The sequence below is a fragment of the Penicillium manginii genome (assembly GCF_028828005.1).
Source record: "Penicillium manginii strain IBT 31320 chromosome Unknown utg000006l:1.0-4164085.0:1.0-4166146.0, whole genome shotgun sequence".
Classification (NCBI taxonomy): Eukaryota; Fungi; Ascomycota; class Eurotiomycetes; order Eurotiales; family Aspergillaceae; genus Penicillium; species Penicillium manginii.
In genome coordinates this window covers 1,116,908-1,144,274 of record NW_026643107.1, presented here as the reverse complement: position 1 = coordinate 1,144,274, position 27,367 = coordinate 1,116,908, and the positions used below count along the sequence as shown (strand labels likewise).

Here is a 27,367-nt window from a genome sequence, read left to right as displayed (position 1 = left end):
TGGAGATTGAGGTGATATTGGAGTTGGAGTTGGACATGAAGATACCCGTGCTGATGTACGGCAAGTGTCTCGTCATGATTATTACTGGCATGCGATGTATCTACTGCAATTCAAACTGTCGTTTCATCCTGGTCTGGTACCTGGATTGTTGGCGAAGTATGTCCTTTTACTTTTATTTTATTTTCCTACTTCCAATTTACTTTCTGTTTCGCATTAAATGGTATTCTGTCTTGCTTCCGGACCAGCTGAGGAATGAATACTATGACATACCTACCTTGCCTAGGTAGGAATTAAATGATAAACTCCATTTCCAAGGGTTTCACTCGGAAAGGTAGGCCCAGAACCAAAGCTGGAGCTGAGTCCGATCTACCTAAGAAGCGGTACGATATATTTATTAGCATGGTAGAACACGAATCAAGTCGGAAAGTGCAGCATCTCAAGATCCAATGATTCATTGACGAGTCGAAGAAACAGAGAGAGAGAGAAATAAAGGTTTGCAGGGTTCTTCCTACTTCGCCAGACGAATATGTACAATGTCAATTATGCCAATGGCCTAGGCCAGCAAGGAAAATGGGTTATTGAAGCGGGGTATAATGGAAGAGAATAAAACACATCACTTCGTGAGGCGGGCCGGGAGCGCACTACTAGTATAAACAAAACAAAAGATCAAAGCGAGAAACCAGGGACCTCCATTTATCTTCAACCATTTGGTCGGAACAGCCAATCCGTTTCCGGTGTCGGGATGAGATAGTTCGTTATATTGAACTCGTTCGTGTTGACGGGGGGATGGCCGTCAACGACTGGGGTCGTACTTGTCAGACCGTGGATAGACATCGGGTTTTGTATGGCCGAGTCCATATCCAGCTGCTGGACGGCTGCGGTTGATGGGTCAGGGGCTCGTGTCGGTGGGACGCGAGGGACGTTGAAGAATCCGAAGACGTCGAGGTATTCCAGCTCATTTGGTGCGAGGTTGCGCGGGGCTAGACCTGAGGTTGAGGCGCGGGGGTCGTTGCCGCTGAGACTTGCTGTGGAGGGCGACTCGCGAGGTTGGCGGGAGATTAAGAAGTCTAGGTCAAAGGCGCAGCGGCGCATGTCTGCTAGGATCTTTACTGTTGAGGGTGTTGATCTTTCGGCGTCTAGGGCGGCGGATTGTTGGTACTCGCCGTATTCGTCCAGGACGCGTTGGAGGATGTTGCTGTAGCGTTCGGCTACTTTCCAGTGTTGGCCCATATGGGCGAGTGTGTCGACGAAGAATATTATGTCTGGGCTGACTGTGTGGGCAATTGTGGAGCCGTGGACGAGGAGGAGGCGGGCTGAGACCCAGAGGGTGAAGGCGAAGGGGGGTCCTAGTTTGTCGAGGAGGTTGTTCTCGACGACGAAGCGGGTTACTGAGAGGATGTTGTCGACTGCGAGGAGACATCGCTGGCTGGCGCTGTATGATGGTGTGAAAATTGGGGATCTTGTTGTTGGGTATGCGGCGGATGAGTGTAGGCGGATTACGGCACTGGGAACTGTTAGTACGAAGTCAAGGTGGAATGTAGTATGTATGATATGGCTTCCTGAGTGAGACTCACGTTTGGTAGGTTGCGTGTAGTTGAACCCAGTCACTGTGCAAAGTCCGACCTTGCTTTGGCCCGCTGAAGAGCCGAGATGAGTTCTCATATGCATACTCGGCAGGTAAATTGAATTCCCAGGATGTGAGCTCACTATCGAGTTTTCGATAGGTTGCCTGCCATTCTTCAACGTCGGCTAGAGATCCAATGTCCACAGGTCTTTTTAGGAAAACGTGAACACGGGAAAGAATGCCCAAGATCTCGATATATAGGCCAAACGATCCCACATTATCTGCGTGGCTGAGATAGTCGGTTCGGTCACTAGAGCAGCGGAAGCGTCTTGTCTCCACCGGCTGGTTCTTCATAAAGAACTCATCTTTGCAAGGGAGCTTGCGATCGATGTCTTTGTCATCCAGGGCAAAATTAAATGCCGTCGCAATTGTGGAGTACCGGTCCAGAAGATATACCATCCAAAACAAACGGCGTCTACTCTCATCTTCGATCCAGGAGTCTGGCTCGGACAAGGTGACAGCGCGTAGGGTATAAATCGATGGATATACAGGCGCGATGAGAGAGGACTTTGATTCCACTGCGAGTCCTAGTTGAACTACAGACCTCGTTATGAGAGCAAGTAGCTTCCAACCAGGAGGGCCATTGGATGAGCCGACCAGATCCAAGGCTAAAATGACCAGCGCTTGGAGAGCCTTGACGGATGAATTTTCTAGTCCATAAAGCAGGACTTTCTGCTTCGAGGAATCGTGGTAGCGCTTTCGGTTTTGGTCATTTAATCTGCTGTCTGTTGAAAACCGAAGGGTTGTTGCCACAATAGAATATAAGACCATGCGATCATCCTCCTCCAGTGGGGATGGACCGAAGAAGGTGTCGAGCGTCGATCGTCGATGAAGAATGGGGCACCAAGAGTTAATATGGTCAAAGTAGAGATCCACCAATGCATATAGCAGGTCGTATGGAGGGAGATCCAAATCAGGATCTGCAAGCGACTGTTCTTGGTTGGCGAATAGGCTCACCGGAACCTCCAAAGATGATTCATTCCCAGTATAGTCATTACTATGCGCATTGGGTGCCGGCGGCAATGCACTCATCGCCGGCGCTGGCCCGCCATTGTGTATATTATTGGACACCAGGTTCTTGACCGATGAATCCGAAGGAGTCGTGATTGATACCTCTGCGTGACGAGATGGCAGCGCTACCGACGAATTGTGATCGTTAAAGTAGAGGGCGCCTCGGGGACTGGGGCCGTGCACGGCTGAGGGCTCTGAGGGCGAGCTGTATGCAATGGATCCAGCATGCGGCATATCATGACGCATATTGGGTTGGCTGTTCAGGATATGCATCTCGATAAGGCGAGCTTGAGATTGAATGATATCTTCCAATCGGTCTAGTGAGAGATGCCGTTAGACCTCGGCTGAATGGAGAGATGGCTGGGCACATACCAAGACGTTGCTCTAGTTCCTTGCCATATCCAGCTCTCAGGCCTGGCTTCTTGCGCTCTTTGTACTGGCATAGATGGCCATTGCGAGTGCACCAGCCACAACTAGGCTGTACTCGGTCTGTTTAAAGTAATAACCTAATCAGATTCTGTCGCGCGTCGCAGGCCAACATTATTGTTCTTTGGCACTACTTACCACATTTGACTTTTCTTTGCTTGCAGAGTTCACACCTGAAAGGAGTTAGTTCAGATGGTCAACTAATCAGCGTGCGTCGAGGTGGTCGCAAGCGCGGCACCGTCGACTCGGAGACGTACGAGACGGTGAGGGGACGTTTCCGTTTCAGCGCCCGCGAGCCACTGGAGCCATTGAGGGTGATAGCATCGTTATCGGAGTCGAGGCCAGAGGAGTACTCAGCGGGGCTCTGGTCTCTCTCGGGATCCCCGAGGTTCAAGTTGTGGCCGGACGGCAGAGATGGGGCGGAAACATCGTTCGGCATTTTGCTATAGCGAGATAGGCCGGACCTGCAGACAAAGCTAGCGGGGGTCACACCATGACGCGGGTCTAACTTGAATCGTGATAAGATGAGCGGATTGAGACCGAGAGGATCGCAGATAGTCCGAGAAGATCCAGGCAAGTCAGGGCCGAGGAAGCAGAAAGAGAAGAGAAGAAAGTTGGGGGGAAAGTCACTGGACTGCAGCCTGAGGCAGAAACCGGGGCACCCCGCAATCTCCACGTGAAACAGGAATACCTAGGTACAGTTACAATTATGTGTGATAATTGTATATTTTACTGTAATATTTGTCAAATAACTTCAAGTTGTTACGTATTACATACTTGGAGAGTATTATTAGTTCTAGAAACAGATGCTACTCTTAGTAGTACTAACTAGTAGTTAGTTAAGACTATGTACTCATAGTACTATCCATTGGCATTTATTCAAAGTTTCCTGTACTAGTACTAGTAGGCTGAAAATCATTCTACAGATGCCACTATACTGGGAGTACTTGCTTTAATATTCTTTCTAGAGTACTATCTATACCACACACCTGGGCAGAATACTGCATGTCAGCTGCCTCGTGGCCGGACTTGGCATTCGCCCCTCGGGTCAGCAACCACCGAAGCCCTCGGTCTCCTCACAACTTTGCCCGCTTTGAAAAAGTGTTGCTCCCCCACGTTATCTCGGAGTTTCTCCTTTTTCTTTTTCATCTCTCTTTCTTTCTTTCAATTGAAAATTCTGCATTGAACTCTTTTACTCGTGTCTTTTCCCATTCTTCCACACGCCATCATGGGTTGTACCGAGTTTCCCCGCATCAAGGAGATCCGCACCTTCATTATCGATGGTGTCGGCTCCGGCGGTGATTACCACAATGTAAGAAACATCCAGGGGGGAATTTGATTCGGGGATGCTTAAAAATTCATTTGGGCAAGCACTAACTTCCTCCAAGGTGAAAGGTGGCCACTGGCTCATCGACAGCAACATCTCCACTCCCATGACCAAGTGGGCGGAGTACCGAGGCTCGCGTACTTCCTGGGGAATCAACGTCTTGGGCTCTTTCTGTGTTGAGATTGAGGCCACAGATGGCACCAAGGGTTTCGCCACCGGTTTCGGTGGTCCCCCTGCTTGCTGGCTTACCCACCAGCACTTTGAGCGTTTCCTAATTGGCGCAGGTATGAGATTGTCTCAGCGCTTTCATGATGCATTGGCATGGCTAACATGATGGATTGATTTTGATTAGACCCCCGTGATACCAACAACCTGTTCGAGAAGATGTACAAGGCCTCCATGTTCTACGGCCGCAAGGGTCTGCCCGTGGCCGTGATTTCGGTGATTGACCTGGCCCTGTGGGATCTGCAGGGAAAGATCCGCAACGAGCCCGTCTACAAGCTCATTGGTGGTGCAACTCGCGAGCGTCTTGATTTCTACTGCACTGGACCCCAGCCCGCTTCTGCCAAGTCTGCTGGCTTTATTGGTGCCAAGGTGGCCCTTCCCCACGGTCCTGATGAGGGCACCGAAGGCCTGCTCAAGAACGTCGAGTATCTCCGTCTGCAGCGTGCTAGTGTTGGCCCTGATTTCCCCCTGCGTGTTGACTGCTATATGTCTCTCACCGTTCCCTATACTATCGAGCTGGTCAAGCGCTGTGAGCAGCAGGGTCTGAACATTGACTGGTGGGAGGAGTGCCTGACTCCCGATGACTTCGATGGCCACGCTCTGCTGAAGCGTGCCCACCCTACTGTCAAGTTCACCACTGGCGAGCACGAGTTCTCTCGCTATGGATTCCGCAAGTTGGTTGAAGGCCGTAACCTCGATATCATCCAGCCTGATGTTATGTGGCTTGGTGGCTTGACTGAGCTTCTGAAGGTCTCTGCCCTCGCCGCTGCCTACGATATCCCCGTTGTCCCCCACGCCTCCGGACCTTACTCCTACCACTTCGTCGTCTCCCAGTCCAATAGCCCCTTCCAAGAATATCTGGCCAACTCTCCTGACGGCAAGTCTGTCTTGCCCGTGTTTGGTAACCTCTTCACCAATGAGCCCATCCCTGTCAACGGATTCCTTGATGTTTCAATTCTGGACAAGCCTGGATTTGGTCTCGAGCTTAACCCTTCGGCGCCTCTCATCTCTGGAGCCTCCCTGCTGAACCCCGCGCCTCAGAAAGCTCTGCGGGCTCCGGATAATGAAGAGGCTACCAACGGCTCTTCCGCTTAAGTGCGGCCATTTTGACGACCCTTTGCCACTTTGAAATATTTCCCATGTTTATCTGCCTTTGATGAATCGTTCTATCACGATGTCCATGTACATAAATAGCATTACCCATTCAATCCAATAGACTGAAACGTTCCGGATGAAAAAACAAAACAGCCTTCTAGTATAGTGTTCCTCTTCCAAGCAGGAAATTCGCCGAGCCCTTAGGAGTAGGAAAACAAACTTTCAGGGCTGAGACCCTGCCACGACGGTGCGATTCAATTCCACAAATCACAGGAAATTTTTCTTTGGCACGCGCCTCGGAGTTTCCGGCCATACGGGAAGACCGCTGCCCCTCGGTGTGGGGAAGCCACCCCACACTCGGGCGAACATCATCGCGAGACCCCGAAATCTTATCGGCGGGGCGAGAAAATACGTCGCCTTGGTGGGATGTTCCAGCTGTCACATTCTCGACACGTTTGACAATTTTCTCGCTTTAAAGATCAAGGGCATCGAACACTGGAGTCCGGAAACCCTTTCGCGAGTTCAGATTCAGTATCTCCAAAACCGCCATGTCTTTTCCTCAATTACTTGTTGGTAAGGTTGCTGCCATCACTGGCGGTTTGACCGGCATTGGACGGGTCAGTGTGCCTATTTCCCCGCAGCTACGATAATGGACATTGTATTAACCATCTATCGCTAGGCAATTGCCCTGGATTATATTCGGCATGGGGCCAAAGTTGCAATCAGTCACCTCGGCGGACCCAAAGAAGACGACTTGCTAGAATCTCTGCGCAAGGAGATCAATGAGCTCGAGGCAGGCGCAGACAAGACTCGATTCATCACAGTATCAGGCGATATTTCACAGCCAGAGACAGGGCGCAATTTCGTCGCGAAAACTGTCGAGGCTTTTGGCCGACTAGACGTGTTCGTCAGCAACGCAGGCGTTTGCCAGTTTGCTGATTTCCTCGAGTAGGTGTCATTTTTCTAGATCGAAAGATTATTCTCAGTTTGCTGATTTTTTTTAAAGGCTTGAGCCCTCCCTTCTGAATCACACCGTCTCTACCAACCTCTCCGGTGCCTTCTTCGCTACACAGGCCGCCGCCCGTCAAATGGCAAAAGCCCAGTCCCCGCCTGGCGGCTCTATTATCGGCATCAGCTCTATTTCAGCGCTTGTTGGCGGCGGCGAACAAACTCATTATACACCTACCAAGGCCGGTGTGCTTAGTCTTATGCAGTCAACCGCAGTGGCACTGGGAAAATATGGCATTCGCTGTAACGCGTTGCTTCCGGGTACCATTCGCACTCAGCTTAATGATGCCGACATGGCGGACCCAGTGAAGCGTACTTATATGGAAGGGCGTATCCCACTGGGCCGACTTGGTCAGCCGCGTGATCTGGCAGGCCCAGCGGTGTTCCTGGCTTGTGAGGAGTTGAGCAGCTACGTGGTAAGTTTCTTTCTTCTACAGCATTTCTCCCTAGAGATGTATCCGCTAATTGATTCCGGGTATAGACTGGTGCACAGCTTCTTGTTGATGGTGGACTATTTGTCAATCTGCAGTAAGAATAGTGTTTTGCATGATTGATTCCCCTTATGATAAAAATAGAGCTTTCTATGTTATAGCTGAATACCATAAGCCTTGACTGCTACTTGTCCCCAAACTCCCTCCTTCTCCTTTTCTGTCAGCCCTCTCCGGTCTAGAATGGTCTCAACAACCCTAATCCACCTGTTCCAAGCGACATCATTTCCGCCACCCCCGATATTGGCCACCGGCCAGTCAGAGCCAAACATCACACGATCAGGGCCGAACGCGTCGAACACAACATCAGTCCATGGTTGAATTTGACTAGCCAGGCCATTGATGTCGACGTCATCTTCCGACGAAAGGGGTAAAATCTCAGAGAAAGCGCCAGAAAGCTTCATATAATTCACTGGACTCGCTTGGGCCATACGGGTAACCAAGTCCTTCCACTCCACATACTCAGGGTGTGTAGTAAGAGCCTCAGTCCCAAGCCGAAGATTAGGTTTGCAAAGATGATCTGCCAAAATATGAGCATCAAAAAGCCGGTCATGTAGCTGAATAAACTCACTGATCACAATAGTTACTGGTGTCTCACTACTTTCCTTCGCGGCACTAGATACCTTCTCCATCATCTCAATAGCCTCTCGCAATTGACCAAGCCCACCTTGTCTCGCGTCAACCCCTAAGTCAAAAGCAAGTCCCTGCTTTCCCAGCCAGCCAAGTCCATCGATGAATCCTTGTTCAAGCATGACCCCGGCAGCCTTATCCTGAACCAAATATCTCATGCCGCACACCTTGCGCCAGACCTCTGCGGTCTCCGCCCTCTCCTTGACTTTCTCCACGTACGCGCGCAAGGCATTTGGCCCACCGGGTACGGGGGCCCAGGGGACAATCCCAACGCAGAGGTCTTTATCAGCATCTTGGTGTCCTTCGCCGTCGACGGGCTTTCCTTGCGCGATGCGCGATAGGAAGGACACTTCGTCGAGGGCGTGTTTCCAGCCCGGGGTATTTGAGGATTCCGATTCCGATTCTTCGATCGAGGAGATGCGGTCCGTTTCCAAGAATATGAATCCCCTTAGAGACTTATCTTTGCTGGAATTCGCAGAGGCGGGGATGCTGGTTGTTGCGTGTCGGTATTGGTCCACGCTGTGCTGCGCGCTCAAGGGACCATCTGGGGTGTACCAGGCCAGTGTTGGGAGATGGGATGCTGGGAAAAGATGTATATGCGAGTCGATTATTGGGATAGGCATTTTCGGGCTCTTATGATAGGTTTTCAGGGCGTCGTTTTGAAGTCGTGCTGTGTTTGCGGGGAGATGCGGGGTAAATGTCGCGTCTCTGGGAGGATTACTGGATCGACGATGAAGATCTTCCTGCTGAACACGAAACAAAAATATAGGTTTTGTTTTAGGCAACTTGAGGTTCTAAACTTTGGAATTATCATCAATTTGTTCAGGATGAACTCGTAGGTGGATAATTCGGTCGGATATTTGGGTGTCGGTTTGGTCGGTGGTCATTCTCCCGAACCAAGCGGGCTGGCGTACCTGGCGTGGGCAAATTAGCCGGAATCACCGAGCCGGTCTATTCACGTTGGAAATTTTCCGATTTACCCATTTGAAATGGAGAACATCAAAATGGAGTATTTCCTTCATGTTTTCATTCTCTTGGCCTCCCATCATGATTGGAATAGATCTCTCACAAAAGTACTATATCGCTCCCACAGCACGGATCGGATCGAGGCATCCTAGTACTACCAATGAAATCCAAAACCTTGGTATATAAGTCTGAAAAAAAAAATTAAAAAAATCGTAAATTGCATGCTAAATAATCAATGATACATCTTGTTTACTTCAAATCCTTATACACATAGCGCACGGATATCCCATATTCCCATATTCCCGTCTTAGGTCGTAAATAGAATCCCCGCCGTCGTCTATACGGGCAGAACAACCTTCACACCCATGTACTCCCTCTGGTGCATGATCTTCCCATCAATCATAACTTGATGGACACCAACACGGTTGTGCACTTGGTCGGTAGGGTCCGTTGCAGTAGCAATTTGAATTTCGCGCCATTGCTTGTTTGTGGGCACGAGTTTGCCTTCAGATGTGAGCCTCTTGAATTCCTTGTAGACACCTTGCTCTTCGACACATCCTTCACGCTGAATCAAGGGGGAAGCTAGAAAGAAGAATACGGTAAGCATCCAGTTATTTCAAACAATAAAAGATAGCACTCTTGGCACTTACCAGTGGCAGGGCCCATGCGGAGATCACCGAGAGAGCTGTTGAAGAGTACCAGTGAGAGACGCTCCTGGGTCAGTTGGTCGGCAGGCGGCTTGTAAACACGGTGGCGAGTAGCCTTGAAGTGTCCACCAGACACAATCTCGAGAGTGTCTCCGATGTTGATCACCAGTGCACCGGGCTTGTAGGGGACATAGTACCACTTTTCATCGCGACCCCAGATCTGAAGGCAGGAGATAGGGACGGAGAAGAGCTGGGTAGTCAGACCGAAGTCGGTGTGACCGTGCATACGAAGTCCCTTGGAGGCTTCTTGTGTCTCCTTCTTGACTGGGCGGAATAAGGCGTGGCGGAAATAGCCCTCGCCGGTTGGGCAACCGTGAGATTGAACGTTATCCCAAAGGTAGTCATCGGGCAACTCGAGAACCCGCGAGAATAAGGTAAGGAGGCGTCGGTTGACGGACTTGGTCAGGTAGTTGGCAAAGGCCTCAACCTCATCCATCAGGGGGTGGAGACATGTCGGAACGCGATCCTCGATGTTTTCCCAGTCGCGCTTATACCAGTTGAATTGTTCGATTCCATCAGCGGGTCCACGTTGGCGCTATCAGTAGTATTTTTGTCAGAACTCTCTTGCGTCTATTTACTCGCGCATATGGATGACTCTCTTACCTTGAAACCATAAGGGTGCTTGTAGCCAGACCACATGCCACTTTCGGGGTCGAATAGAAGACGTTCCTTGTCCTCCTCAGTTATGTTGTCGTACAAATATTGTGCGATACCAAATTGGCGATGCAGCTATTGATAAAAATGGCTATTAGTGACTGTATGTTGGGGCTCATTGCTGCAAGGTTTCCTTACCTGCTCTAGGGAAACACCATAGTTCTCCAGGAAAAGAAAGCCATCATCTCGGATAGCAGTTTTCACTTGTTGAATGAGAGCATCGACGACGGCGGAATCCTCCGAGTCCAGCAAGGAGAGATCAATCGACTGGAGTGTAGCAAAGTTCTCCTTCACCTGTGTGACTGGGGGAGGAACCCACTGTGCCACAGCGGGCTTGCCGGGAAGGTTGGCTGAAGGGGGGGTTGAAAGCGGCTGCGGGTGCCATTATTGAATCTTGGATAATGAGAATGTTCAAATTATTGTTGCAATTAATGCTAATTCTAGTCTTCCGGTTGAATAGCGTCTTATATTTAATTGAATCGCGTGATGATATGACTCGGAACCAATCGTGCCAATCGTGCCGCAATACAATTCTACGAGACCCAAGCCGCCCGCGAGCTCCTTGTTTGGACCAGAGGAGCACAAGAAATAATTGGCATTGTCTTTTCTCCACATACCAGTTCCATGGCTCTAGCAGGGCACTAGTGAGACTGCTGTGCACAATCTCATCTGCTCCTCCGCGTGGAGTTGTGGGGTATCTCAGCTGACATCCTCTATCTCCCTGGCGAGCTCCTCCCGATTAGATCAATACCGACTATCAGACAGAGATAAAGCGAAAATAAGATTCTGTGGTCGATACTAACCAATAAAGGAAATCGATCTGCGACGTGCGGCGAGTGGAGCTTGGGAGGAGTGAGAGGAGTGGGAGGAGCTCCTCCCACTCCTCCCGTTAAGGCTGAAGCCACATCCGTAGTGTCTCAGATAGAACAACAAAACTTCGCATTTGGGGATTCCTAGGCCGATTCGGACATTCACCGATCAAGAGCTCCTCTTTCCCAGATTTTGGAGAATTGCCCCTCCTTTGGAGCTGTTGACAATCTGCTATCGTCAGGTGGGGGAGGGGCAAAATAGTTATACAATTTAAATCGGAATCATCAACCTTTTTCGTTCATCCAATTCAAACTTCTATCTCAAAAAATTCCATCTCTAAGTCTTTACTACCACACGCCAAAATGTCTCGCCAGCTCATTTCCAGCGAGAAGTTCCCTACCAAGCCGCACAACTGTGAGCTAGATGCACATACTACTTCATTAGAACCGCAGCTAATCAATTTTCTTCTCCAGGCCCCGCCACCAAGGTGCCCGGTCTCGTTTTCTGCGCTGGCCAAACTGCCACCGGTGAGATCAAGCAAGCGACTGTAAGTTTTCCAAATCCGACGATCAATTATCTCCCCAGCCTGAACACGACATCTGACAATTGGATCGTCATTTCAGCGCACCGTCCTGCAGAACCTCAAGGAGGTCCTCGAGCTTTCCGGCTCCTCTCTCGAGCAAGTCGTCAAGTACAATGTCTACCTCGCCGATATGAAGGATTTTGCCGCCATGAACGAAGTTTACATCGAATTCCTGCCCCAGCCCATGCCTTCGCGCTCCTGTCTACAGGCCGTTCCCCCCTGGTGATGGAACCGTCATCGAGATTGAGTGCATTGCCCAGGCTTAAGAGTGGAGCTTATATGTTACGATTGATAGACAAATAATGAAATAAATCAAAATTATATGAAAATCCTTATCCATTGAAATCTTAACTTCAAGTTACGCAGTGAAAGTTAGCCGATTGATTAATAGATCAAAACTTTATATGTTCCAATGAGGGTAGAATAATAGGTCTCGGAGAATTGCAACAGCGATTTTTGACTTCAGGCACTAATAATTCCCTTCATATTACTTCTTTATGGCAATTAAATGTCTAGGTAGCTAACCCAAACAGGGGAACGAGTCGCCTATTTGCAGTCTTGAGTGAATAAATTAGTCATGGAATGCATTTATCAACTATGGCGTTACGGTGGTCTCTTTACATCATCGATATTTCAAATTCATTTTCTGTAAGAACCTACTAGTAGCAAAGTCTCGTGAGAATTATAGTTGGTAATACTTATCAAAAATTTGTAGTTCAATCACAGAAACTAATCATTGAAGAGCCGCGCTCTCGCTACCTGGAAATACTGTAAAACCCGCCAACGAGACAATCGTGACCATGAACCAGATAGAGATGCGCGATTGGAAGTGAGAATGATGTTTCATTATATCTATAAATTTTCTTTCGCATAATATCGTGGCAGTTCCATCCACCCTTATGACCGAGCAATATCGAACTCGGCCATATACCAGTTCTGAATGGCCTTCGTGTCACCAGTAATAGCGACTGTGTCGTAGCGTTCCCGCGCCTCCTTTGCAGTAGTGCCATTGTTCACCATGCGAGCGGCCCATTTGCCATGCTTGCGGGCAGCGTTGATGATCTTGTCAACCGCAGCAACGAACTCGGGCTCATCACCACGGGCGGGAGTGTATCCGAGAAGTGACTGGGCAAGGTCGTTAGGACCAATGAAGATCATATCAACACCATCCACAGCAGCAATCTCCTCAACATTCTCAACACCAGCACGCGTCTCTATTTGGATCATGGTCACGATTGTCTCGTTGGCGGACTTCATGTATTCGGGGTGGTGAGGCCGTGTCCAATGGCTGGGAAAGCGGATCCTTGACCGCGAACTCCCTGAGGGGGAAACTTGGATGAGGCAACCACCTGGCGCGCCTCATCTGCGTTGTTGATTTGTGGAACCATGATGCCGTGGGCACCAGTGTCGAGCGCGCGCTTGAGGATATCGTGGGCGGGTCCGCGGATACGAATGACGGGGGAGACGCCGAGGGTGGAAATGGCTGCGACGGAGTTGTGCATCGCTTCGTCTCCGATGTGGCCATGCTCGCAGTCGATGATGATACCGTCGACGCCGGTCAATGAGACAATCTGAGCCATGCGAACAGAGGGAAGGGCCATGAAGGTCATCAAGGGGAACTCGCCCGATCTGAGCTTGTTCAGAACCCTCAGGCGAGAGTTCTGAATCTGAGTAGTGTGTGCGGTAGGGTAGCTCATTTTTGCGGTTTGAGAACTGAGTTGTGTTGGTCGATCTTCTCGGTGATTGAGAATTATAGGAGTAGAAATTTGAATGATATAGAAGAGAAGAAAATATGATATGAGAATACTCGTGAATAAGTATGCTTGAGTTTCGATGAGCAAGTATTTCTTTCGAACACGTATTACCTCGGTAGCTCAAATCATTCTTGAGAGCTCTCCATCTTCGCGGGGTCAGATCTGAACAGCCCCTCAATTTTGGAGAATTGGAGTTCATAGATGCCGCTATCTCATCCCAGTTGGGTAACTAGGGCACATCGCCACTTCGGGCGAGTCCCACTCCGCTTATCGGCGGGAGGAGCTCCCCCCCCAAACTCAACATTTGACAACCTCGCCTCCGCCCAAGACACTACTCAGACCCGCTAACTATGCACTACACTCCTCCCGGTCCACCCCAGCTGTACCCCAGATCTGCAGTATGACACGGACCATCCGGGGATTAGCTCCAATTGGGCTGTGATACCAACTTGGGCGCTCCTCCCAGTGCTTATCTACTGCTGCGTCGACCGGCTATCAGACAATGAATCAATGAGTCACGGTCAATTGCAAAGGACTCGCGATCATTAGTCGGTTACTCTTTGCTAAGACTCTTCGGGTTCTTTCCCCAAGTTGGAACCAGATAACGCCCGGGTTGTCTGTCGCGTGTTGGTTATATAGATCAACATCGACGGGAGGAGCTGTTAAGAAAGCCATTGCCTGCTCACCGGACTGAGCTCTTTTACAAAATCACCTCATCCATCAATTTGATTACATCTAAGATCTCTTCAAGATGTCAGTCAGCATGGATACCAAGAAACGACCCATGTCGTCTGCGACTGACGACAACCTATCAACCACTGAAGGACAGGTCGACATCACCGATGCCGCCTACCGCCGCATGCCAGATTCCCTTCGGGGTCTTAGTCAAGATGAAATGAAGACTTTGAACAAGAAAATTGTCCGCAAGGTCGATCTCTTCGTTCTACCAACCATCGGAATTCTCTATATCCTCAACTATATCGATCGTCAGAACCTGGCTGCAGCCAAGCTCCAAGGAATCATGGAAGATCTCAACATGGACACTCAACAATTCGCCACTGCAGTTTCGATTCTCTTCGTCGGTTACCTTCCTTTCCAGATTCCAAGCAATCTCATTATTACGAAAATTTCTCGACCGGGAATGTACATTTGTGCTGCTGTCTCTATCTGGGGTTGTATATCGGCTGCAACAGCAGCGGTGAAGTCGTATGGGCAACTCCTTGCCGTGCGTGCCGTTCTTGGTGCTGCGGAAGCCGTCTTCTTCCCCGGTGCAATCTATTACCTCTCGGCTTGGTACACAAAGACAGAACTTGGCAAGCGTATTGCTGGTCTATATATCGCGCAACAAGTCGGAAATGCTTTCGGTGGCCTCTTCGCCGCAGCTATCCTCCAACTAGATGGCAGACACGGGATTTCTGGCTGGCAATGGCTTTTTATCATCGAAGGCAGTGCCACAGTTGGCGTTGGTATCATTTGCTCCTGTATCATGCCCGAGTTTCCACACAACAGCCGTATTCTTTCCCAGGTGGAACGCGACTTCGCTGTCTGGCGCATCGAGTCTGAGTCTGGTGCCGCAGAGGCTTCGGAGAATGAATCTGTTTTGCGCGGTTTTGGTAAGGCGTTGTCAGATCCAAAGCTGCTGCTGCTGATCTTCTGTAACATGTTGTCCCAAACACAGGGATCTATTGCCAACTATTTCCCTACCCTTGTTGGTTCCTTGAATTTCAACAGCACCATCAGTCTTCTGCTCACGGCCCCTCCCTATATCCTCGCCGGCATTGTCTATTATTGGGTCATGTTCTACTCTGATCGGAAAAATACTGTTTACCCCTTGATCCTTATTTGCATCGCCATCGCAATCGTGATGTACGTGATTCTGATCGCGACTCTCAACACCGGCGCCCGATACTTCTCAATGATGATTCTACCCTTTGCCTCCGTCGGTCCACAACTCCTCCTCTACAAGACCATCAACTTGCACCTGGCCCGGCCCGTCTCCAAGCGCGCTGCCGCCTCAGCTCTGGTCAATGCCATCGGTGGAACCTCCAACATCTGGGCTTCCTATCTATATTACTCCTCCCCACACTTCTATGCTGCCTTTGGCACTCTTATGGGCGCCGCATTTCTCTTCGCCATCACTATCACCGTCTACCGCTGGCTGGTACTTCGTGAGAATAAGCGCCTCGACTCAGGAGACGAAGACCTCATCGCGAAGGCTATGAAGGGCGGCGTCACAGAAGAGATGGTCCAGCTCAACTGGCGGTATGAAATGTACTAGTACTTATGGTATACGCATGTTACGAAATCCTTGTGTTTTTAATTGTAATCATCAAAGCCTTTCAGCTAGTTATCAACGTGAAGCTTCAAGTTAATGTGATACATATTGTTTCAGTAGAAGCAAAGCCTCCAGGGCTCCATCCATGTAATAACCTCATTTCCCCAATGCATCCACACATTCTAGAATAAGCTTACCCAACTGCCATCTCTGTCTGCGTAAAAATACCTTCCTAGCCCACTCAAGCGCACCATTCTCATCGCCATCAGCAACACCCACAACTTCCATCGCGCCTGGAATACCCCCTCGCAGTAGTTGCCACGCTATTAAGAAGGCTTTGTACGCATACAACGCGACCCAGGGTGCTTCCGACCCCGGCACAACAACAGCCTCAAGATATCGAAGAAACCAGTCAACGTGGGGCTGAACAGACTTTGCAGTGTCAGGCTCGCACAGGAACTCCGCCGAGGGTGACAAAAAAGTCGACTGGCTCAGAACGGCATCGATGCTTCCTTCCACAATACCGCCCGTATGGGAGGGCGACCAGAGCTGGATCTCTATCATGGCGGTTTGCCAGGTTGCTTCGCACAGGGCGAGGTTGGTGAGATCCCCCCGTGTGCACTTCCGGTCGGACGAATGGGCCCAGCGCTATAAGTGATGATCTCAATGCGCCGAATCTCTCCATGCTGAGCATTCCTGTCATTGTGGACCATCCTGATATCTCGCGGGCGCTGGATATGAGAAATTGCGCGATGTTGACGGCGCCGTATGGATCAAAGGAGGGCAGATCTCGGAGTTCTGGGTCCGCGGATAGAAATTGGCGAACTGCATCGGCGTATTGTACCGAGGGCCCGGAATTTCTTGAGACGAGTTGTCTGTGAGCCCACTCCGCGGATGAGACTGATTTCCACTGGTCTTCGGGGCAGGGCAGGTCGTGCTTAACTTCGAGGTGTGATATAGAACGGGGGATGGATAGAAATTGATACCAGAGGGCATCGATCTGGTGGACGGCGAAAAGGGTTCGTTTGTGTGATTCGGCTCGGGCAAATTCTCGCCAGAGTGAGTCGAGATCGGTGGCTGTTGAAGGCTCGACTGGATTCGGCTGCATAAGGCCTGCCGCTCGGGCGAGAGAAATCATGCTGGAGTGCATCTTCAGGCCGTGAGCTGAGTCTTTGCCGCAAAGAAACATCATGGCGCAGATTTGAAGGAGTAGGTATGATTGGACCATGGCAATGTCTTGTGGTGGCATATCCGATCTTGTATCACCGGAAAGTGCGAGAAATCGGGCGCGGTGGAAGCAATTTACGGACAAAGCAGCGCCTGACCCTAATTGATTTCCACAATCTGGATCTTCTCCGTGTTGAAAAGCGAGAGAAAGCATGCTTAATATTAAGAAGGGGGCAGTTTGTGAGGGATCAAAGGTCGGCTGGTGGAGGAATGGTATGTATGGTGAAACGTGTCTGAAAAAAAGGTCGCATCCGCGTTCGATCTGGAGAAGAGAAGGAAGCCAATCTCCCTGTGCTTCCAGTAGCTCATGAGATGAAAGTCTGTCTGGGGAGCTGTGGCTGGACTCGATGCCTGCCAAATTTGGGCCAATCGAATGGGTGGGTTCCGGTTGGTGAAGTTGTAGCCCGAAGGAGTGTGGAGGTTTTAGGAAGGGTGCGCCGAGTAGTATGCTCTGCTCAAGATCAGTTGCCTCTTGAACAATCTGGTTGATACATGTTGGATCGCTGAGAAATGGTTGAGCCAAGGAAGCAGTAGCTGCACGATGGCTGCTCTCTGCATGGTCTCGCTGAGGACCGAAGTCGGAAGGGCGCTGTTCATATGATACGCCGGAATTCCAAATTCCGCCGTTTATTTCAAAGTTGTCTCCTTGAGAATGATGCGACTGCAAGTCATTATGGCTGTCTGTTGGTGATAGCGAAGCAGAATTCTCCCTAGGAGAAGAGCCTTTCTGAGAAGCCCGTGACCGCGCGCGCACATCCCCTTGGGTTCTCTTGGTGACCCGAGCATCTTCTTGATCTGGATGCTTCCTCTTCATATGACGATTTCGTAGATCTGGCCGAGAAAATGTGGCGTGGCAAAAGTCGCAAGGGAGGGAAGTTTCATTTTGGGAGCGATTATGCAGCGCAGAATGTCGTTTGAGGTTCTCGTGTCTGGTAAAACGGCTCTGACATATCAGACATTGGAATGGTTGATAGGATGGCTTTCGTGCTATCACTGGCGATACAGACATAATCGAGGCAGGGCGAAAGAATAGCTTGTTCTCTGGAGAATTATCTGGTGTGGTGGGAGGTGGGAGAGATGCAGACGGAGAAAATCCGGGGCTATACCCCATTCTATTCCCCCGCAAGAACCAAACTCGGCAGATGCTCGGGTCAACCAACAAGGCTCGTGGTCGGATTAACACACAGCAATTGGACAAATAATTGAAATTCTCTGAGGTGTTTTGAAGCTTGGAATTTCTAAATAGTGAATACAGATACACCAAATCCTACTAGCAAGGGAAATTAATCCTCTTATCGTGGTTATCAACAACTACCATAGGGTATGCGGAATAAACTGGACATGTGGAGTGTCATCGGGCTGGGGATATGCGTACACCCAGTGAACGTGCAGGTACTTATCAGCAGACGGCTATCAACCCTTGGAACGACCATCACGTGTGTGAAAGCGGCAATCGTTGGGAGAACCAATCCAATCGTTGTTGTATAAACGCCCCACTAGACCGGGAATCGGCGTGAATCCGAGTATGGTACTGGGTACGGAGTAGATAAAATGACCATAGCCACATGTCGGGACCCCGAAAGTGTCAATGTTCGGTAGAATGAGTAGGGTGAAGCCTAGTAGGTATTTTCTAACATACATTAGATTAACACTGACTGTTATATGGAGGCCATTCCGAACTACTTATATTGTCGATGTTGTAACTAGAATTTCACGGTTCAAAATGTATTACGTAATGTGACATATTCACGCTTCAACGCGACTCTTCTTGCGTTACCTCGACCCCGCGAGGACAAGGCGCGATAGTCACAGCATTCAGCTTCTTTCTTCTCTCCTAGAAACAATGAGGCGGTCATGATATTGTGACCGTGAGAATCCAAGATGGGACAACGAGGTAGGTCAAATTTGCAACGTATCCACTTACTGGCCAACTTCTGATTTGTCCAGATGCTCCCTGTCTGACATGTCGCCAAAAGGCGCGTAAGTGTGACCGTGCACGGCCGATGTGTAGGCGATGCATTCGAATGGGACTTCAATGTGAAGGATATCCAGACAAGTTTCGTTTCTGCGGGATAGCCAGTCGTGGCAAATGGAAGAATCAAGACCTTCCAATCAGCAAGGACTCCGTTTCTACCCCAACGACAGATTCCACCGCCACGGAACCAAATATGTCTCAAGGCTTAGAGTTTAATTCATGGGTGCCTCCATCCCAAAATAAAGCCAGCTCATCTGTTACCACTCCAGAGGGCAATATTGGCACGCCGGGGCACCAAGAGCATAGCAAGATATTAGTCTCGAAAGAGGCAGAAACCCTCCTTGTCCACTGTATGTATACACTATCTCCAGGTCATTCGATCATCCTAGGATGGGGTCAACTTCAAGTTCAGAGTTTACTAACTGGATATCACAGATGACCGCATCATTTGTCCCCATCAGATTGCACAGCCTAGCGACAAAAAAGAAAACCCATACCGACTCTACGTAATTCCATTGGCATACGAGCAATTGAATGTTCTTTACGCAGTTCTTGGTCTTTCAGCCTGTCATATGGGGCATTTGAACTCAGAGATGCACCTTTATGAATCAGTCGCAGTGGAGTATCGCGCCAAGGCCATCAATGCTCTCGGTACTACCATCAATAAGGTTTGCTCAGGGAACTTCAGAGGAAGCGATGTTGATTCCGTTTTTGCTACCATCCAAATACTTTTACTGCACGACGTGAGTTGTCATTCGGCTTCATTGATTGTCAGATCCACGCTAATATAGAATTTCGTAGATCTGCGAAACCGGCATATCTTCACATGGTGCACATATCTCGGGCGCTATGTCAATCTGCTCTCAACTCAAACTTGATCAAACTTTGACTGTTGATCAGGAGAGGACCGTCTTCTTTCTAGGGAATCTTCTCTGGTGAGTCAATCAGTTCCCTCCTCTGTTTTGTCTTCTCTAACATCACGACTCCGCCAAAGGCTAGATATCATACGCGCCTTTTCTGCTCCCGAGAGACTCTGCTTCACTCACGAGCTTCGCTCGAAGATTTTATCTTTATGCAACTTACGTTTCGAGTCAGTCAATGGCTGTCCCAGGGAGATAGTCCTCATCATTGCTACAATCCTAGAGTACGCGAAACAGTATGCTGCTGGAAGTATGGAGCACTCAGAGTTCCATGATACTATCCACAGCTCAATTCGCAAGCTATACCTCTGGGACAGCTCACGATGCTTTTTCCCAGATAACGATGTGCTTTGGGGTTCAGTTTCCAATGCATTTCGCCATGCATGTATTTTGCGCGCTTGGCGCTTACTCGATCCATCCGAGTCTGCCTCTGAACCAAAAATTAGAGATTCGGTTTTCGAAATCCTGGATTCAGTGGCCAATATTCCCTCGACCAGTCCTTTGCTAGAACTAATGGTTCTGCCTCTGTTTATGGCTGGCGCCGATAATCTGTCAGCGCACTCACGTCATTATGTTATCTTGAGATTAGAGCAGATCAAGGCTCGGTCGGAAATGGGAAATACAGCCCCTCAGGCTTTGCTTGAGAAGGTATGGACTGCCCGTGCGGAACAACCAAAACATGACAATAGTAATATTCCCTGGATGTCCTTTGTGAGTGCTACCGTGAAATTTACCGCTTGTGATTGTTCATTTCTAATTACTTGCAGACTTTCAACTCCGATTCGTCACATCAGGATGACTACTTGATCATATAGACGTGACAGGGCCATTATTGCTCAATCAAATATAATCAAAGACATGCTTTTCATATAAAGGTGGTATTCAAAGTATTTGGATTTCTCAAAATTGAATGAATGGAGAAGAAAAAAAGAGGAAAAGGAGCCCCTCCGTTCAACGAGAGAGTCTCGTTGCTTTTTTGAGTTTAGAAAATGAGTTGACCACGGCTGCGAGTCCCAATTCGATTCTGAGTAACTAAATGTCAAAGATATGGAACTTTACTCGTCAAACAGAGGAACTTCCGCCTCGATAATTCCCATTCCATCGCCTCTGGGAACCCAAAACTGCAGAATTTTCAGGCCAGTCAACGTCATAAGATCAGTCCAGCGTTGACGGTTTCGCTCCAAGCCCGAAGAAAATAGCATGACCGCTAGATCAGTCATGCAAGCAAGTGACGGGGCATTTTTCTCTGGTAAAATAAACTCTTCAATGATCAGTTTAGAGTATCCGGGCTTCATTGCATGCTTGATATTATTCAATATAAAGGCGGCCTTTGCGTCGGACCAATCATGCAGTACGGATTTCAAGTAGTACACTCGCGCATCTGGAAAATGGGTTAGAAGAATGAATTTTGGTTCAAGGAACGGGTCCAATAGTAGTACCTTGGACCGGTTGAATATCTGCAAAAAAATTGAAGGCAATGGTCTCGACTCCCGCGGCTTTCAAATCGTACGCTCCCTGAATCTCATCGATCACGGTAGGCAAATCTTGCAAAATTAGTCTTCCAGGGACATCTGGGAACCGGCTCCGGAATTTTATAAGATTATAGCCTCTTCCAGCACCGATATCTACCAAAAGCGGTTCATTCTGAGCCAGTACCTGGGAATCAAGAATACGCTCACGGACGGGGAACCAGTCACTCCAATGTGGGCGATTTCCGCGGTACCCTTCCATGAAGCTGTTAAAACGTCTCAGGGTGTCAGGGTTTTGACCGAGCCAGGTAAAAGTATCAATAGTCAAATTATGACTGTACTGGACCGGCGAATGGAGCGGGTCGTCTGGGTTGCAGTAGTTGATAGATTTGAGATATTCGGGGAGCTTTTGGATACAGGGGAGAAAGTCTATAGCGCTGCAGTAATCAGCAGTCATTCATGTGTCAATGATTCAATGCTGAGATACGCCCGTGAGAAGCTTACAGCGATTCCACTATAGCGAGAGAGCCTATTTGAACCATTTCCTTAGAAAGAGCTGTGGGTAGATATTCACGCTGCACAGGCTCTTCCGCAAAGCCATTGGCAACTAGATGTCTCATTATGCGTTCTATGGGCGATTAAGCCAATAAGTTAGTTTTCGATTCCTTTCTCGCTGAAATTCGTTACTAGCCAACTAATAGCGGATCGGCAGGTTTCGCGGCCGCCAGATCTGCCAAAGATACAGGGACGGTCGCTCGTGAGAGTATGGTGAAGATCCTCATGTCATGAGCAACATTAGCAATTACCAAGACTGTTGGCTATATAATCAGATTATCAGCATCTCCAAGGTTATAATCACGTCTTCATCTAGGGAATAAATGGTAATTACAGCGAAAAATAACTTGACGATGGCATCCCGGGGATTCTCTAGTGCACGCGCCAGTCGAGTCGTATCTTCACGAGCGTTTACTAGGAACTCTTCGGACCCAGATGATTCGTATAGATCAACTGAGGCGGTTATGTTTGCCACGAGACCTCGAATTTTTAGAACGTTCATCGCGATAGATTCAGGTTCAACGAATATCACTATTGAGGCGTATAACCAAAGTCGAGACTGCAAGAAATGATTCTCCTCTGAACTGGAAACACAATCATATCAAATCCGAGTCCACCGGGCTTTTAGACGGGTACTTTTCTCATCGGCATTGTTAGTTGTTTGTCCCACCCGAATCATTGACATAATATTTTATTTCATACCAAGCCTGGAAATTATAGATGGAGCGTACGCTTTTAAGCTGCGAGGGCTTTATCTTGAACTCTGCTGGTTTCAAGTTGAAGGTACAAATAAATCAAATAAAAATATACTACTAGTAAGCTAATTCTGTTAATTTACCAAAGCCACTGGGCCTTATATTGTACCATCTAGGACTCGCAGCACTCTCCAAAAGGATGTACAAACTAATGGTCTTTGTGCAACAAGAAAGCGTTACACCTTCATGCTCAAGACCACCTGCGCGCACATGATTCTGCCACATGGCCAACGGGGCAAATTCTAGTAATTGTTTAGCAGTGTAGGTATCGAGGATGAATTTCATCCATTTGGCAGGAAAGTCCCTTTGAAAAGTCAAACCATGGAGGGAGTATTTGTTCAGCAGAAACATGCCATTCCAACTAGTAGTAATAAATTTATCGACTATACAGTCTCATCTTTGCAAGCAGTCTCAGGCTTCTTTCGAGTATAGGTTTCTCGGACAAGGTCCCCCTCATAGTTACAAATTTCCCACTCCCCAATCCCGTATCTCTCGGGCGCCCGCTTGACACCTCTTCCACCACCGCCAATAATAAGATTCCCAGGTCGGTAATTTTGATCAGTCCTCAAACGATGGATGGCGGAGACGTGAATCTGAGCATTTTCTGGAATATCACGTACTTCGCCGCGAGGAAGAGGCCAGCTGATGGGTTTCCAGGACCCATCGGGCTGCAGATCCATTCTTCGGAATGGTAGATATTCCATAAGTCTCCAAGACAATGTGGAGAAGAATGATAGTCCACCCCCATACGTGAGACAGTCGTGCACAATCCCTTGGTTCATGGTGCGGGTCACTGTTTCTTGGAATGGATCTGAGAGGTTTTGACGGTGGAAGCGACCACTTTGGGTCTCCAGGGTGTTGATTGGTAAAATGTTCTCGTGAAAGTGAATTGTCTCATCTCCCTTATCGGCTTCGAAACAATTGAAACGCTTGAGCTTCTCGGGATCAAACTCTAGCCCGACAAGCTGGGCTTCTTTGACCATCCACACAAGAGGTAAGTGACTTAATGGCCAATTGTCCTGGGGATTGAGTTTCCAGCCCCCTCCAACATCGCCATGTTGGCCAGGAAACCACACCTCTGAAATGTCTTGTCCGTGATCATCTTCTTCTTCCTCTTGTTCGGGCTCGTCTATATAAGGGACATGAAGTGATTGTCGAGATATGGCACTTTTGAGTGAGACCCTATCGGACAATAGAGCATTGTTCCTGGGAAATTCCGTGCTTTGTCGTCGATTGGGCGAAGGCGAGGGGGCGCGGTACCTTTCCTCCTTCGCACCGTGAACTACCTGGCATCTCGAACTTCGCTCATCTTCGGCAGCATTCAGTACAATTTCAGGCACTTCGGCTTTCTCGTGATGATCATCCCTCGAAAGAAAACGTCTCAGTCGATGGGGATGCTTCGAGTCGTGAGCGAGAGGCTTCACCTCAGAAATCAAATCCTGTCGAAACTTTGCTCTCCGCTCATCAATCGAGACCGCATGACGAATAACCCGCGCAGTGGTCTGCGCCGTATACGGAAATTTGCTCCGTTCCAGCCAGGCATTCTCAAACATGGGCACACTATTGACCGTATCAAACAAGCCTAGAAACCTAATCCGACTAACAGGCCGACTAAACGTTTCACGAAAGGCCTTCATGAACGCGAAAAGTCTGCGTCTTTCCTCCTTATCCTTCTTTGTGGAGTCCTTCCGCTGCTGCCATTTTGCGAATGTCTTCCATGCGAAACGGATCAACTCTTCATTTCCGGGTTGGAGAAGACCCACGAAATCGAGCATTTCGGACAGAAAGCGCGCTGTGTAGGATCCTCGACTGAATCCGAAGAAGAAGATGTTGTCGCCGGGTGAATAGTATCTCATGAGAAACTTGTACCCACCCAGGACGTGCTCGTCGAAGGAGGAACCCAATGCGGCATCTTTTGCTTTCTTGTACGACGATTTGACGCGGTTTAGTCTCCCCTTGCTCCCGAGCGAGTGTGAGGTGAGGTACGTGCCGATTCCCGGCTGATAGTAGTGGTATTGATGAGATTGGCTGCGATCGAGCATCTAAATGAAAAACACGGCAAATAGTTAGAGCAGCGAGACTTCGAATCAGGACGGTTTGCTTACACGATAGATTTTCACGAGGTTAGTATCCGACGTATCACCGGCGAATTTATTCCCGGTGCCATCAAAGCACAAAACAAACTGTTTCGGCTGCCGATGAAGCTCAGGCTCGTGGTCTTTTCTAGTCTCCGCCATTCTTTAATCTCGCCAGTTTGCAAAAAATAACCCAGGCCAGTTAAGGCGTATGAGACGCATGGTTTGTATTTAAGGGTCAATAACAAACAAGGCGTTCGCACGGGGTGCCTGGTACGTAAAGCCCGGGCGCAGTTGTTTTGCCCGGGGCTGTGTGTTGCCCAGGTGTGTCACCAAATCAAACGCATAAATTCAAGCATGCTTTTTCATTCGGCGTCATGTCTGGCTGGTAGATCAGCAGGGCTGTCAGTTTACCGCTTAGGAATAAGCTTGGAGTTGCATCTTGATTGGATAAGGTCGGTGGGTCTCTGCAGGATTAGGTGAATCTTTCCTTCGTTTCACAAGCTCCAGATCCGATCGCAATTTGATTTGTTGATTTGTTGCAGTCGATGGGGTCGCGCTACTTTCAGAGTCCCGATCGTGAACATGTTCGTCAGGGGCGATGCTTATTCGTCCCGGATCTTGCTGATCATTCGACATGCATGAAATTGATTAGCTAACACTCAATCGACTCTGATCTAGTGATAGATTGGGCTTCAAATTCCATGGTGCTTTCTAACAGTTCATTGCATTGAAGGGTATTTAGTTCTGTCGTCAATTCTTAAAATACATGGTATCTTCGTCATATGTCTGTACAACTCCTGCTTTCTCGAAACTCGGCCACTCGGTGGCGGACCACGCCCATGAATATTTCCACGAGTAACGAAAGTCTATCCGGCTCCTAGCTTAAACCTCGGTTGTTTGCGATGAAGCCTTTATAGCAGCCGGAGAAAGATGCATTATCGCGGCAACTTCCTCATCAATCAAAGGACCGGAGTACTCCTTGCGGGCCCGCACAACGTACCAGATTCCACTTAGAATGAGCACACCGACTGTGACGACGATGCTATAGTTCATGGTGGAATAATCAACTGGCGTGCTAGGAGGCCAGACACTCCAGAAGATGACGAAGAGCATGTACGCGCATGCATAGAGGTTGTTAATAGTGCCGAGGATACCCGGAACCTTCCAAGGGCCCCAGATCAAAGGCGCCTGAGAAATTTCATACTCGAGTTGCTTGGTGGTTTTTTCAGATGGGTTGCGTTCGGGGCTAGAAGAGGGGCCAGGGCTGGGGCTGGGTTGATTTGAGTTCGCATCAGGGGATTTGGGGCGCAAGGGGGCAGCAGGTTTCTCCTTAGTACTGGCGCTGGCGCTGGCGGGTGCATCCGGGAGGCCATCGAGCATTGTTCCGTGGGGGAGAATGTGTCCTTTCATCCGGTGGTAGAGGAGGAATGCGCTTGGGAGGAAATAGGTGCTGTAGAATCCGGTGACCGTCAGGGAGATAACATCGTTGAAGGCGGTTGTGGAGCCGATGTAGATGAGCGTCAGGGCTGCGGCAAATCCGCAGACTACGGAGACAGATACGATGGGAATTTTGGTGCGATGGTTCACCTGCTTCAGGTAGTGGGAGAAGGGCAGGCCCTGGTCTCGCGCAAAGGACCAGGTCATACGAGATGCGGTGGCAGTAATGCCGGTCGAGCAGGCCATGGTCAAGACCATGATGAGCGCCGTCATGACAGACGCACCTGCGTACGACTGTGTGCTGTTGTAGAAGATCTGGATGAAAGGGAATCCGGTGTTGGAACCCAGGACCGATTTAACATCACCAATGCAGAAGAGAACGGTGAGCATCATTGCGAAGCCAAGGGCACTGTTGAGCGTCATGCCTGTGATGATAGCCCGAGGGATCACAACAGCTGCATTGGCAACCTCCTCGGCCATGTGAACGCTGGCGTCTGCACCGACAAAGGTTGCGACATTGCCGATGAAGCCGACGCAGTAGGAAATCCCCTGGGTAGGCCAACCACCCTCGTTCAGACTTGTGTGGAAGACAAAGTCAGGGGTGCTCTTCGGAGATAGAGCCAATAATGTAGCCATGATAGCGACGAAGCCCGCCAGATGCAGTACAAGCATTGCGATCTCAAAACGGGGAAGCGCGTTGGGCAACACCACATTGATGAAGAATGTTCCGGCGATGCTAGCCCAGGCCAGGAGAGTGTTTTGCCAACGCTGCTGAGCAAATCCTATATCATTCAAAGTAATCAAGCCTTCGATCATGGTGCCCAGGAAAATGGTCTCAGTTGCGATGGTCGCAATCCATGCAAGTGAGGTGAGCCATCCGATCAGGTAACTCGAGACTTTCTTCCAGCGCATGGGTGCAAGCATATACACCCAGTAATACTGACCACCGGCGATAGGAGCCATCGAAGACAGTTCCGCAATGACCGTGTAGGTGGATAAGGTCGAAAGACAGGCAATGATGTAGCCATAAAAGGCACCCGCCGGACCTCCATTTTCGAAGGACTGATTGAACAGAGTCAGGACGGTCTCCCAAGTAATCAACTCAGCCATCGCGAAACCGACAATGGAGAGAAAACCGAACCGACGCTTCAAGACTTGCTTCTTGCCGAGCCGAGCCAGGGCAGCCTGGTCATCGGTCCGTTCGAGACCGGAGTCGGAGTTCATGATGGAGATGTGATCGGCACGACGACCCGAGAATTCTTAAATTCTTGGAGAAGAGATGGTTTCATAAAACAAAAAGGACTTGTACCTCTATCCCAAACATATTATAAAGTCTCGAATAGCGTCAAGATTTCCTGTTGTGGAAAG

General features: G+C 49.2%; 13 protein-coding genes across 13 annotated transcripts; 5 read left to right on the top strand and 8 right to left on the bottom strand.

Annotated features, from left to right (window-relative positions):
- Positions 1 to 699: 699 nt before the first annotated feature.
- N7533_008782 (putative C6 transcription factor) lies at positions 700 to 3,500 on the bottom strand (the record flags this gene model as incomplete). The annotated part of the gene is made up of 5 exons (XM_057105432.1): positions 700 to 1,504; positions 1,575 to 2,952; positions 3,008 to 3,124; positions 3,200 to 3,234; positions 3,319 to 3,500. 5 exons carry the CDS (start codon positions 3,498 to 3,500, stop codon positions 700 to 702), a joined length of 2,517 nt encoding a protein of 838 aa, XP_056956881.1.
- Positions 3,501 to 4,289: 789 nt separating this feature from the next.
- N7533_008781 (L-rhamnonate dehydratase) lies at positions 4,290 to 5,708 on the top strand (the record flags this gene model as incomplete). Its single annotated transcript, XM_057105431.1, has 3 exons — positions 4,290 to 4,373; positions 4,450 to 4,672; positions 4,741 to 5,708. The coding sequence occupies 3 exons, from the start codon at positions 4,290 to 4,292 to the stop codon at positions 5,706 to 5,708; spliced, it is 1,275 nt and encodes a 424-aa protein (XP_056956880.1).
- Positions 5,709 to 6,256: 548 nt separating this feature from the next.
- On the top strand, positions 6,257 to 7,248 carry N7533_008780 (SDR family NAD(P)-dependent oxidoreductase; the record flags this gene model as incomplete). Its single annotated transcript, XM_057105430.1, has 4 exons — positions 6,257 to 6,325; positions 6,388 to 6,656; positions 6,715 to 7,132; positions 7,198 to 7,248. 4 exons carry the CDS (start codon positions 6,257 to 6,259, stop codon positions 7,246 to 7,248), a joined length of 807 nt encoding a protein of 268 aa, XP_056956879.1.
- Positions 7,249 to 7,302: 54 nt separating this feature from the next.
- N7533_008779 (uncharacterized protein) lies at positions 7,303 to 8,457 on the bottom strand (the record flags this gene model as incomplete). The annotated part of the gene is made up of 1 exon (XM_057105429.1): positions 7,303 to 8,457. The coding sequence occupies one exon, from the start codon at positions 8,455 to 8,457 to the stop codon at positions 7,303 to 7,305; it is 1,155 nt and encodes a 384-aa protein (XP_056956878.1).
- A 680-nt stretch (positions 8,458 to 9,137) lies between these two features.
- On the bottom strand, positions 9,138 to 10,787 carry N7533_008778 (Gibberellin 3-beta hydroxylase; the record flags this gene model as incomplete). The annotated part of the gene is made up of 5 exons (XM_057105428.1): positions 9,138 to 9,382; positions 9,451 to 10,042; positions 10,111 to 10,236; positions 10,300 to 10,533; positions 10,779 to 10,787. 5 exons carry the CDS (start codon positions 10,785 to 10,787, stop codon positions 9,138 to 9,140), a joined length of 1,206 nt encoding a protein of 401 aa, XP_056956877.1.
- Positions 10,788 to 11,333: 546 nt separating this feature from the next.
- Positions 11,334 to 11,780, top strand: N7533_008777 (RidA family protein; the record flags this gene model as incomplete). Its single annotated transcript, XM_057105427.1, has 3 exons — positions 11,334 to 11,385; positions 11,445 to 11,518; positions 11,595 to 11,780. 3 exons carry the CDS (start codon positions 11,334 to 11,336, stop codon positions 11,778 to 11,780), a joined length of 312 nt encoding a protein of 103 aa, XP_056956876.1.
- A 671-nt stretch (positions 11,781 to 12,451) lies between these two features.
- N7533_008776 (HpcH/HpaI aldolase family protein) lies at positions 12,452 to 13,251 on the bottom strand (the record flags this gene model as incomplete). Its single annotated transcript, XM_057105426.1, has 2 exons — positions 12,452 to 12,805; positions 12,871 to 13,251. The coding sequence occupies 2 exons, from the start codon at positions 13,249 to 13,251 to the stop codon at positions 12,452 to 12,454; spliced, it is 735 nt and encodes a 244-aa protein (XP_056956875.1).
- An 808-nt stretch (positions 13,252 to 14,059) lies between these two features.
- On the top strand, positions 14,060 to 15,586 carry N7533_008775 (major facilitator superfamily domain-containing protein; the record flags this gene model as incomplete). Its single annotated transcript, XM_057105425.1, has 1 exon — positions 14,060 to 15,586. One exon carries the CDS (start codon positions 14,060 to 14,062, stop codon positions 15,584 to 15,586), a length of 1,527 nt encoding a protein of 508 aa, XP_056956874.1.
- Positions 15,587 to 15,739: 153 nt separating this feature from the next.
- Positions 15,740 to 17,819, bottom strand: N7533_008774 (uncharacterized protein; the record flags this gene model as incomplete). Its single annotated transcript, XM_057105424.1, is given in 2 exon segments — positions 15,740 to 16,204; positions 16,218 to 17,819. 2 exon segments carry the CDS (start codon positions 17,817 to 17,819, stop codon positions 15,740 to 15,742), a joined length of 2,067 nt encoding a protein of 688 aa, XP_056956873.1.
- A 1,159-nt stretch (positions 17,820 to 18,978) lies between these two features.
- On the top strand, positions 18,979 to 20,520 carry N7533_008773 (fungal specific transcription factor domain-containing protein; the record flags this gene model as incomplete). The annotated part of the gene is made up of 5 exons (XM_057105423.1): positions 18,979 to 19,135; positions 19,221 to 19,528; positions 19,587 to 19,720; positions 19,780 to 20,416; positions 20,473 to 20,520. The coding sequence occupies 5 exons, from the start codon at positions 18,979 to 18,981 to the stop codon at positions 20,518 to 20,520; spliced, it is 1,284 nt and encodes a 427-aa protein (XP_056956872.1).
- A 240-nt stretch (positions 20,521 to 20,760) lies between these two features.
- N7533_008772 (Plant methyltransferase dimerization) lies at positions 20,761 to 22,231 on the bottom strand (the record flags this gene model as incomplete). The annotated part of the gene is made up of 5 exons (XM_057105422.1): positions 20,761 to 21,086; positions 21,145 to 21,611; positions 21,679 to 21,802; positions 21,866 to 21,992; positions 22,064 to 22,231. 5 exons carry the CDS (start codon positions 22,229 to 22,231, stop codon positions 20,761 to 20,763), a joined length of 1,212 nt encoding a protein of 403 aa, XP_056956871.1.
- Positions 22,232 to 22,867: 636 nt separating this feature from the next.
- N7533_008771 (T6SS phospholipase effector Tle1-like catalytic domain-containing protein) lies at positions 22,868 to 24,721 on the bottom strand (the record flags this gene model as incomplete). The annotated part of the gene is made up of 2 exons (XM_057105421.1): positions 22,868 to 24,526; positions 24,590 to 24,721. The coding sequence occupies 2 exons, from the start codon at positions 24,719 to 24,721 to the stop codon at positions 22,868 to 22,870; spliced, it is 1,791 nt and encodes a 596-aa protein (XP_056956870.1).
- Positions 24,722 to 25,444: 723 nt separating this feature from the next.
- On the bottom strand, positions 25,445 to 27,223 carry N7533_008770 (uncharacterized protein; the record flags this gene model as incomplete). The annotated part of the gene is made up of 1 exon (XM_057105420.1): positions 25,445 to 27,223. One exon carries the CDS (start codon positions 27,221 to 27,223, stop codon positions 25,445 to 25,447), a length of 1,779 nt encoding a protein of 592 aa, XP_056956869.1.
- Between the last annotated feature and the right edge of the window lie 144 nt (positions 27,224 to 27,367).